General features: G+C 49.2%; 1 protein-coding gene across 1 annotated transcript; it reads left to right on the top strand.

Annotated features, from left to right (window-relative positions):
• The first annotated feature begins 886 nt into the window (after window positions 1–886).
• Window positions 887–10,717, top strand: LOC148823886 (vesicle-trafficking protein SEC22b-B). The gene is made up of 5 exons (XM_088927504.1): window positions 887–1,080; window positions 4,727–4,836; window positions 5,176–5,336; window positions 6,256–6,402; window positions 9,417–10,717. Exons 1-5 carry the CDS (start codon window positions 1,006–1,008, stop codon window positions 9,569–9,571), a joined length of 648 nt encoding a protein of 215 aa, XP_088783630.1. The 5' UTR covers window positions 887–1,005; the 3' UTR covers window positions 9,572–10,717.
• Window positions 10,718–12,053: the final 1,336 nt, after the last annotated feature.

Genomic DNA, 12,053 nt, shown 5'->3' with positions numbered 1-12,053 from the left:
AGCACCATGCCTCATCCTGTAAAGATACCTGTGATAGCGATCACCTTCCATCATGTAATGACAGGCCACTTTGGGACAGACCGATTTTTTAAGTTGCCTCTAAACTGAAAGTAATTAAAAATACTTCATAGGTTAACTCCCCTTAAAGCAATAATGTTGTCAATAGTTAGGAAGCATGATTTTTGAAAGACATACAAAGAAAATGTATTATGATTTTTTAAAGATGCTATTATTTGTACTTGTAGTTTGTATTATTTCTTCTGCACTTTTGCAGTTCATTTTGACATTATACATACATAGCACTCGGCTCTTCACTGGGTCTGACTGCTAACAGAGAGACATACTGTATAATAATAGAGGACTGTATTATTGAAAACGAGAGAGCGTGCTGATTAGAGTAATAGTTAACGCTGTTAAATACCAGAAGCAAACCAAAAACATGGGTAAACGCCAAATAACTGAAAATAGATTAATTTTGTTAGTGTTATTTCACAAACGTTATTATTATACTTCACTGTAATTCTTGTCAGAAGTTTAGATTACAGCTTCCTCTGTGCAAAAATGTCAGTTTGAAAAAAGTTTTAGATATAATTAGTATCGTTGCAAATATGCTTCCACCTTGATTAAGTTAAATATATAGTCTTTCCGCGTTTTTCACGCACAAATGATGACGTTCTAGCAAGACAAGACGTGATATTAATTCCATGATTAACGGACAGTAAATTAACTTTTATTTGAAAACTCACCTCTGGTAGTCGCCTGAGTTCACGGTGTGTACCTCTGTTTCCCCTCACCGCCGAATCGGAGCGGAACCCTCTCACACGCGGAACGCTTTGTTTCAGGTCCTGCAGTGTTGGAACGGGGAGGACGGCACTGAGCGACGCGCCGCCGCGGCTTCCGGCCAGCTCAGCTCGTCAGTGTTGTCAGTAGGAGTGATCTCAGCCCACAGCCTCGGCCGGCTCGGTTCGGATTGCTGCCGCTCGCGCGAAACCAGCTTAGTCGAAGATGGTTCTGCTGACGATGATTGCCCGAGTGGCGGACGGCCTTCCGCTGGCCGCGTCCATGCAAGAAGACGAGCAGGTGGAGAAAACTTGTAATTTATTCTGTCATAATTACATACTAGTACGCCACCACAGCAATATCTGAAAGATTCCGTACTGCCAGTTGGTGTGGCACCTTTAAATACCGATGGTTGCCTTTAACTCGCCAATGCTCTGTTTCTTTTTTTATCGGGCCATTCGGAGTTATCTCTGTGTTTAAAATGTTAACGGAGTTAATTGTGACATATCGTCAGTTCGGAAACGTCAGCGTGATAATGGTGATAATGGGACGGTGCTGGTGTCTGTGCTGTACAGGGCAGCGCTGCTCGAGGGCTCTTGTCTTGCCCGGGCACGGGTTGGCAGCCGTCATTTGAAGAGGAAATTGAGCTGTCTGGGAATATGCCCAACCTGTCTTCCTCGAAGACAGGTCTTGGTCTTCACTTGCGCTTAAGGGCTCGCTGGCTGTGTCTTGAATTGGGGGTACCCTAGGTAGTCTGTGCCTTGGCAAATAAGAGTGACAGCCCCCGGCACTGGTACTGGTGATTCGGGTTATTTAGAAAACCTCACTGACCCTCACCCCAGAGCCCTGTGCCCTCTGTGCCCTTCAGATGCCCATCCTAGGGAGCTCTGCATAGCAGTCGCTTCCTCGGCCTCCTCTGCCTTACTCGGTGCAGTGGGCAGAGTCTGACCAGCGTTCCTCCGTGTGACAGTGGAGGGCGAGGCATCGGAGAGCGAGCACAGGGCTGTGCTCAGGCAGGGCCTGTAGGGCAGAGGCGCTGGGACTGAGGTCCTGTGCCAGTCTGTCAGTCGTGCACACACCACCCTCCCGCCTTGAATCCCGAGGAATCAGAGCCCCGTAAATTTCTCTGATCTTTGATTTTTTTTTTCCTTTTTGGTTTTCATTTCCCCTGATGTGTTTTTGCTCAGTGTAAAGATAGCTTTCAGAGCACAGCAAAAGTAGGGCATGTGTGACCAGGTGTGCACGCTGTGGTTAGTGCTGCAGGCTCACGGGAGCAGCCAAGCGCTGTATGGTTTCAGGAGTACAGAGGGATAAAAGGGTGGTTTTAAATCAATGACAAGGTAATGCCAGCAGCCTCTGATGCCAGGAGAACAGCTACAGTGACCAGCTGCCCTGAATATACTCCCCTCCCCCAACGTGATTAATGTCCTTTCTCATGCCTTTGCTCTCTCTCCCCTTTCTCTCTGCACTGCATCATTCCTCTACCCTGAAAACCTCTTACCCAGTCACCCCTCTCCTTCTACCCCTGGTCACTCTGTCCTCTCCCCCAGTCACCCCTCTCCTTCTACCCCTGGTCACTCTGTCCTCTCACTACAGTCACCCCTCTCCTTCTGCCCCTGGTCACTCTGTCCTCTCACTACAATCACCCCTCTCCTTCTACCCCTGGTCACTCTGTCCTCTCACTACAATCACCCCTCTCCTTCTACCCCTGGTCACTCTGTCCTCTCCCCCAGTCACCCCTCTCCTTCTACCCCTGGTCACTCTGTCCTCTCCCCCAGTCACCCCTCTCCTTCTACCCCTGGTCACTCTGTCCTCTCTCCCAGTCACCCCTCTCCTTCTGCCCCTGGTCACTCTGTCCTCTCCCCCAGTCACCCCTCCCCATCTACCCCTGGTCACTCTGTCCTCTCCCCCAGTCACCCCTCTCCTTCTGCCCCTGGTCACTCTGTCCTCTCACTACAGTCACCCCTCTCCTTCTGCCCCTGGCCACTCTGTCCTCTCCCCCAGTCACCCCTCTCCTTCTGCCCCTGGCCACTCTGTCCTCTCCCCCAGTCACCCCTCTCCTTCTGCCCCTGGTCACTCTGTCCTCTCACTACAGTCACCCCTCTCCTTCTGCCCCTGGCCACTCTGTCCTCTCCCCCAGTCACCCCTCTCCTTCTGCCCCTGGCCACTCTGTCCTCTCCCCCAGTCACCCCTCTCCTTCTGCCCCTGGCCACTCTGTCCTCTCCCCCAGTCACCCCTCTCCTTCTGCCCCTGGTCACTCTGTCCTCTCACTACAGTCACCCCTCTCCTTCTGCCCCTGGCCACTCTGTCCTCTCCCCCAGTCACCCCTCTCCTTCTGCCCCTGGCCACTCTGTCCTCTCCCCCAGTCACCCCTCTCCTTCTGCCCCTGGTCACTCTGTCCTCTCCCCCAGTCACCCCTCTCCTTCTGCCCCTGGTCACTCTGTCCTCTCCCCCAGTCACCCCTCTCCTTCTGCCCCTGGTCACTCTGTCCTCTCCCCCAGTCACCCCTCTCCTTCTGCCCCTGGCCACTCTGTCCTCTCCCCCAGTCACCCCTCTCCTTCTGCCCCTGGTCACTCTGTCCTCTCACTGCAGTCACCCCTCCCCTTCTACCCCTGGTCACTCTGTCCTCTCCCCCAGTCACCCCTCTCCTTCTGCCCCTAGTCACTCTGTCCTCTCACTACAGTCACCCCTCCCCTTTCACCCCTGGTCACTCTGTCCTCTCCCCCAGTCACCCCTCTCCTTCTACCCCTGGTCACTCTGTCCTCTCCCCCAGTCACCCCTCTCCTTCTACCCCTGGTCACTCTGTCCTCTCCCCCAGTCACCCCTCTCCTTCTGCCCCTGGCCACTCTGTCCTCTCACTACAGTTACCCCTCTCCTTCTACCCCTGGTCACTCTCTCTCCCTTCAGTCACTTCTACCCCTGGTCACTCTCTCCCTCCCTGGTCCTGTCTCTGTGTCTGTTAGTACTGTGCTCTTACTGCTTGTTCTTGCTTCTCTCTCCTGCTCTCGTGAAGGGAAGTGAAAAGGTTTGTGTCATGGTTTCCCTTTTCAATGACAGATGAGGTGTTAGAAATATCGGACACACATGGTGTCCTAGTCACATTAACCTTGCCTCCTAGTGTCGTAGCTGCAGACCAGTGACATACTCATATTCCACAGTAAATTGTGTTGTATTCTATTATAACGTGTAGAAATTGTGTGTTGTAGTCTAGTCTGGTATAATGTGTAGAGATTGTGTGTTGTAGTATGGTGTGAATTGTATATGTGCACGATAATAATGCCAGGCGTGTGGCCATTGACAAGGTGTTCATTAAAATATTCCCTTTTGAAAACTGTGCAGTTTCACAGGCATCAATTAAAAGAAAGTGACACTTGTTAATAATATGCCAACTGCACAAAACAATTATCTGGCTTTGACTTTCTTTCAATTTTTAATTTCACAAGAACTCAAAAGGAGGAAAATCATCTTCTTAAAAACTCCAGTACACAACCCAAGGCTTCCATTTATTTGCACAGTGCAATTGTATGGATCAAGATATGAGGATTTAGTAAAGGACTGAATCCCATTCATTGTCTAACCGCATGAATTTGTCCTGTTTCTTGCAGTACTGGGCAGCCAACTTGACAGGCAGGTGCATGTAAATTCATAAGTCTACATCTGACAAATGACAGGTGTCAATTTAAATATTTTTAAAATAATGATATCTGGAAATTCCTGTTCCACACCTTGTCAATGGCTCTGCTATGCTACTGTAATATTGCATATTAAGCATGTTACAATCTAGTATAATAATGCATATATTACAGAATATAATGTGCCAGAGTGTGTTGTATAATACACTTTGTGAGTTGTAGTCCAGTGTAATGAAGGATGATTTATCATATGTGTGCTGTATCGTACTTGTCTGTTGTAATCCAGTACAATAATGTCTACATTGTGTCTACAGTCAGGCCGTGACCTCCAGCAGTACCAAAGCCAGGCCAAGCAGCTGTTCCGCAAACTGAATGAACAGAGCCCCACTCGATGCACACTGGAGGCTGGGTCCATGGCCTTCCAGTGAGTATATCACACTGTGCAACACCGTAAGACTGTGTAAACCTGTACAGCACTGTACAACACTATAATACTGCGTAAACCTGTACTGCACTGTGCAACACAATAATACTGTGTAAAACTGTACAGCACTGTGCAACACTGTAATACTGTGTAAAACAGTACAGCACTGTGCAATACAATAATACTGTGTAAAACAGTACAGCACTGTGCTACACTGTACAGCACTGTGCAACACAGTACCCTCTGCACACTAGAGACTGGGTCCATGGGCTTCCAGTGAGAACAACAGAAAGGTGTACTATGGAGTAATTGAATTGTCTGTGTATCTGTGTTTGGCAGCTATGTGATTGAGAAGGGCGTGTGTTACCTGGTGCTGTGTGAGGCTGGGTTCCCCAAGAAGCTGGCGTTCGCCTATCTGGAGGACCTGCAGGCTGAGTTTGATGAGCAGCATGGCAAGAAGGTGCCCACCGTGTCCCGGCCGTACTTCTTCATCGAGTTCGGTAAGTCAGGGAGACGGGTGGACGTTCTGGCTCTAACCAGGGCACACAGCTGGGCAGGGGCACAGAGAGACCGCCGCTGTCATGGGGAGGTGTTCATAAACAGGTCTGGCCACACCGTGTTCACGGCAGGCTTTTGGAAAAGAGGTGAATCAGAATCACTTAAACCATCTTTGATTTCATTTCTAAAGGAGCATCCTGAATAGAAATAGCGTATGTGACAGTTCGCTTTACAACTAGTGTGTGGGTTTTCAGCTTTAAAACTTCGTGATCAAACTTCTGAAAAAAGCCCCACTGTCTATGATGAGGGAGTATGATAAGGACACAGCCGCAGGTGCGCTTCAGAAAGCCCTGATGGGCTGGTTCTTACTTTCTTAACACTGGCAGCAGCAGAGCTTGAGGCAGGCTGTATGCTGTACTGCAGGAATGGAGATACTCCCGACAGCTTCTAGCTCCTACAGCTGAAATCCATTGTACGTGTCCTGACACCAGGTGAAGGGGCTGCATGCTTCTTAGGAACAGGTAAAGGTTTATTCCATGCTGAAAGGAAAAGCTGTGGAGCCTTCTTCCGGTGACAATCTTGCCGTATAACTTCCACTGATGAAGAACAAAGCAAATTTCATGAGAGATGCATGTTTGTGTCAGTGTATTTATTCAAAACAAGGAACAGGCATGAACTGGCTTATATGTGGGGACTGATAATAAAAGATAAAAGAAACACCTCACCTGAAACTGAATATTTCTAATCGATGCCCAACTTGTATATAGGAGTCTGCAGTCCGTGGACCCTGAAAAGACCAGGCTGTTTTGCACTAGGAGACTCATGTGGTCCTTGCATATTGTGAGAACTGAGTGTGTGGTGTTAGAAAGACTGGCGTGTTGTATACAGACAGCAAAAGAGATGTGTGTGTCTCACCCCCAGACACATATATCCAGAAGACGAAGAAGTCGTACATTGACAGCCGTGCACGCAGGAACCTGGGCAACATCAACACGGAGCTACAGGATGTGCAGAGGATCATGGTGGCCAATATTGAGGAGGTGCTGCAGAGGGGCGAGGCTCTCTCAGGTACAGTCCACACTGAGACGCACACACTGATCCACACTGATGCACACACTGCCACACACAGTGATCCACACTGATGCACACACTGCCACACACACTGATCCACACTGATGCACACACTGCCACACACACTGATCCACACTGATGCACACACTGCCACACACACTGATCCACACTGATGCACACACTGCCACACACACTGATCCACACTGAGACACACACTGCCACACACACTGATCCACACTGATGCACACACTGCCACACACACTGATCCACACTGATGCACACACTGCCACAAACACTGATCCACACTGAGACACACACTGCCACACACACTGATCCACACTGAGACACACACTGCCACACACACTGATCCACACTGATGCGCACACACTGCCACACACACTGATCCACACTGATGCACACACTGCCACACACACTGATCCACACTGATGCACACACTGCCACACACACTGATCCACACTGAGACACACACTGCCACACACACTGATCCACACTGAGACACACACTGCCACACACACTGATCCACACTGATGCACACACTGCCACACACACTGATCCACACTGATGCACACACTGCCACACACACTGATCCACACTGATGCACACACTGCCACACACACTGATCCACACTGATGCGCACACACTGCCACACACACTGATCCACACTGATGCACACACTGCCACACACACTGATCCACACTGAGACACACACTGCCACACACACTGATCCACACTGAGACACACACTGCCACACACACTGATCCACACTGATGCACACACTGCCACACACACTGATCCACACTGATGCACACACTGCCACACACAGATCCACACTGAGACACACACTGCCACACACACTGATCCACACTGATGCACACACTGCCACACACACTGATCCACACTGAGGCACACACTGCCACACACACTGATCCACACTGATGCGCACACACTGCCACACACACTGATCCACACTGATGCACACACTGCCACACACACTGATCCACACTGCCACACACACTGATCCACACTGAGACACACACTGCCCCACACACACTGATCCACACTGATGCACACACTGCCACACACACTGATCCACACTGAGACACACACTGCCACACACACTGATCCACACTGATGCACACACTGCCACACACACTGATCCACACTGAGACACACACTGCCACACACACTGATCCACACTGAGACACACACTGCCACACACACTGATCCACACAGACACACACTGCCACACACACTGATCCACACTGAGGCACACACTGCCACACACACTGATCCACACTGATGCGCACACACTGCCACACACACTGATCCACACTGATCCACACTGAGGCACACACTGCCACACACACTGATCCACACTGATGCGCACACACTGCCACACACACTGATCCACACTGATGCACACACTGATCCACACTGAGACACACACTGCCACACACACTGATCCACACTGAGACACACACTGCCACACACACTGCCACACACACTGATCCACACTGAGACACACTGATGCACACACTGCCACACACACTGATCCACACTGATGCACACACTGCCACACACACTGATCCACACTGATCCACAGTGATCCACACTGATGCACACACTGCCACACACACTGATCCACACTGATGCACACACTGCCACACACACTGATCCACACTGATGCACACACTGCCACACGGACACTTCCACTGATACACACACAGTGATCCACACTGATGCACGCTTCCACTGATACACACACAGTGATCCACACTGATGCACGCTTCCACTGATACACACACAGTGATCCACACTGATGCACGCTTCCACTGATACACACACAGTGATCCACACTGATGCACGCTTCCACTGATACACACACAGTGATCCACACTGATGCACGCTTCCACTGATACACACACAGTGATGCACGCTTCCACTGATACACACACAGTGATCCACACTGATGCACGCTTCCACTGATATACACACAGTGATCCACACTGATGCACGCTTCCACTGATACACACACAGTGATCCACACTGATGCACGCTTCCACTGATATACACACAGTGATCCACACTGATGCACGCTTCCACTGATACACACACAGTGATCCACACTGATGCACGCTTCCACTGATACACACACAGTGATCCACACTGATGCACGCTTCCACTGATACACACACAGTGATCCACACTGATACGCACAGACTGCCACACGGACACTTCCACTGATACACACACACTACCACACGCACACTTCCACTGATATACACACAGTGATCCACAATGATGCACACTTCCACTGATATACACACAGTGATCCACACTGATGCACACACTACCACACACACACTACCACACGGATACTTGTGAGAATTACAGCTGTGAGAATGTAGCAAGGGTGGGTTTCATCAGATCAGTGGTTATACATATTTTCTAAAGCTAGGGAATATTTACATATCTAAACATATATTCTGTAGAATATATCCAAACACACAAATAGTTTGGGTTCATCTGACACTGACTGCTCAGTAGAACAGAAGTCTGCTCAGTACCGCGAGCGTGAACCCAGTTCGGCCTCGCCACCTGGCCTGCTTGAGAAGCAGTGGGAGGTGCTCAATGACTTGGGGTGAATTACAACAGTGCCCAGACTGTTTCCAGGGACAAAAAACATCGGCACATCACCGCTATTCCTTCGTTTGCATGACGATTCCGATGTAGAATTTAGAAGCAGAAGTTAAAATCTCAGTGAACGTCCGTCCTGTGCTGCGACTCTTTGGAAACAAGGCCTCTGCTGTGTGCAAGCAAAGCAGTCGCATCACAGAGGCTTGCTTTGGCCACAACGACAATGTTTTCGAGTTCATTTGGTATGCAGACACTGTTCCACTGGCCACGCCTGCTCCTGGGGAACACCATTGCTCTGTGCAATCCAGGCACAAGCAGGTTTGCGTCTTAATCGGACCCCTTCTCCCCTCCAGCCCTGGACTCCAAGGCCAGCAACCTCTCCAGCCTGTCCAAGAAGTACCGCAGCGACGCCAAGTACCTGAATACGCGCTCTACCTACGCCAAGCTGGCCGCCGGCGCCGTCTTCTTCATCATGCTGATCGTCTACGTGCGCTTCTGGTGGCTGTGAGCCCGCGGGAGGAGGGCGCTGCACTCACCACCGCAGAACACATCGCAAGCGGCAGACCCCCCCCGTTCACAAGAGACTCTGAACGCGCTCTCTATGTAGAAATCTGTATGTAATTATTATTGCGGTTCCTGTTCGATTTTTATTAACCGTCAAACGTCCGTTCCTCTGTCTGGTTGTGTGTCGAGTGTGTCTTGGTTGGGCGTATGTGTCTGGGGGGGAGGAGGTTCCTAATGCCCGTGCAGACCTGCGCCTCATGTCCCAGATGCCCATGCTCGTCGGAACGTAACTGTACAGCGTTCATGCAGTAGCTCACCGACGGTCATGGAGCAGAACACCTTTAATCCATAGAACCGGAAGCAGTGCACCCCATCTCCGGGTAACTGTCGGGCTGTCCTGTGTTTCTCTGTACCTAATCCCCCCATCGCATGAGGATTGGAGGATGGGGTTGTTCTCAATCTGTCTTAATTCTTTTTCCGCTGCCTGTTCCTCCTGCAGATGACCATAAACAGCACAGACGATGGGCACTCAGCGTGAGGCCGTTATGGAGCAAGAGTCTGTCCTTGTTTCCCTTCACACAGGGGCTGCAGTCTGACAGCAGTGGCTTCACCCTTTTCTCTGGTCTTTTTTACATTGAATCTGGTTTTTAAACCAGGAAAAAAACCTGCTTCATAGAAAATACAACTTGGCTGTGTGACTTTATAGGTCTATTCAGCTGCCCAGGCAGACTGGGATAAATCCGTCCTTCTTCAGTGTCTGGGTAGGGGAAATACAATTATATAAGAATTACCTAGTAGACCACGCAGGTACCGTAATTCTCACAAGGCTGGGAATTTACATGGTATTCATTAACTATTTAAGGTCATCATCTGTTGCCAGTTGAATCACAGCATGCACCAACCTTATTTTTTTGAAAAAAGCATTTTGAAAAGACATGAAATTGCTAACAAAATCATAAACTGGAATTAATAATGATTGATGACCAGTGTTGCCTGTGAGAACTGCAGCCTATGCTGTGCTCAGTTTGAATGAAGCCTCCTGCAATGCCAGGCTGAATCGGTGTCCTTCTTTGTAAAAGGGGTCTCCCTCACCAGGGCCAGACCTACACTGTGCTGAGTTGCTGAGGGGGAATAAAGAGATTTTCACCTGGTGATGTCTTGCTGTGTCTTTCAGCAGCTCAGCCATGCACACAGGCACTGCCACCTGCTGGTGAAGGATCGTGGGACACTAGACATTTGCTCCTGAATTGCTGCTTCAAACCCTGTAGTCTTCTCTTTTCACTGTCAGCAAGGCTCTCCATTTTCTAACCACTTCAGCTAATTCAGGCTCACATGGGAGCCAGAGCCTATCCCAGCAAGCAGTGGGCACAAGGTGGGATACGCTCTGGATGGGATGCCAATCCCTTGCAGGGCAGACAGACATACGCATTCGCACTTAAGGCCAATTTTCCCAGAAGCCAGTTAACATAACAATATGTCTTTGGACTGTCGGTGGAAATCAGAGGACCTGGCAAAAACACACACAAACACAAGAACATAGAAACTCCACACAGATAGCACCCTAGGAATTCAACCGAGGGTCTCTGTGATGTGAGGCAACAATGCTAACCCCTGCACCACTCCAAAGCGACCAAAGTGCCCAATTCTTTTCTGAACAATGTAGGAGTTTTCCTAAGGTCTTTTTATACCTGGTTACTCACAATATTAAAGATACTGCTGCCGATAAATTAGCTTGGACCCAATTATACTGTTAAATAATTGGACTAAGTCTAAATGACTTGGAATAAAAAAACACAAAATGCTAGGCAATAATTCCGCTGCTGGACAGAAAAATGCTAAAAAAACAACCAAAAATCTTAGCTTGCAAATGGGAGTCTAACTTTTCCTTTCACTGAAAGCTACAAAAAAACATTCAGAGCAGTCAAAATGAGTATGTGACAGACATGCAGATTGCCTTTTTTCAACCTTTTTTTTATACCTCTTTGTTTGGATGTTGCACAAACCCACACGAAGTAAGAACTCTCCTCTCTCCATCGGCTTTTCTCAGCCCCTCTTTTTCCAGGTTTGTTAGACTGACAACCGGCTACAGATGTAGATGAAGTGACATTGAAACCAGGCTCCAGGAAGCAAACTGGCTCTCAAAGTTCTCTTGAAGAGCGTGTGATCGTTATCATGCAGAGTCTAGTCTCATCCGACCCCTGGATGGATGTGCTTTGACCTATTGTATTTAGTTTGCCGTTGCCATCACACCAGGTGTCTGCGTGCCCTGTCCGCTGATACATTTCAATGGAGACCATACCGTTGGGGGTCCAGTGGTGTTGTACTACGATGGATGTCTTTCCTACCAAGTTAAAAACCTCATCACCCGCGTATCCACACACAGCACGAAAGCTGGCAAGTCTGACTCAAACTATTTCATCGGATGAAAACGTTTCCATTTTATTGATTAATGTCATTGTTAAATCACTGAACAAACCATTTCCAGG

Source organism: Atractosteus spatula, chromosome 11, assembly GCF_055471065.1.
Source record: "Atractosteus spatula isolate fAtrSpa1 chromosome 11, fAtrSpa1.hap1, whole genome shotgun sequence".
NCBI classification, from domain to species: Eukaryota; Metazoa; Chordata; class Actinopteri; order Semionotiformes; family Lepisosteidae; genus Atractosteus; species Atractosteus spatula.
Note: the sequence above shows the minus strand (reverse complement) of the source record. Positions and strands in the feature narration are given on the sequence as shown.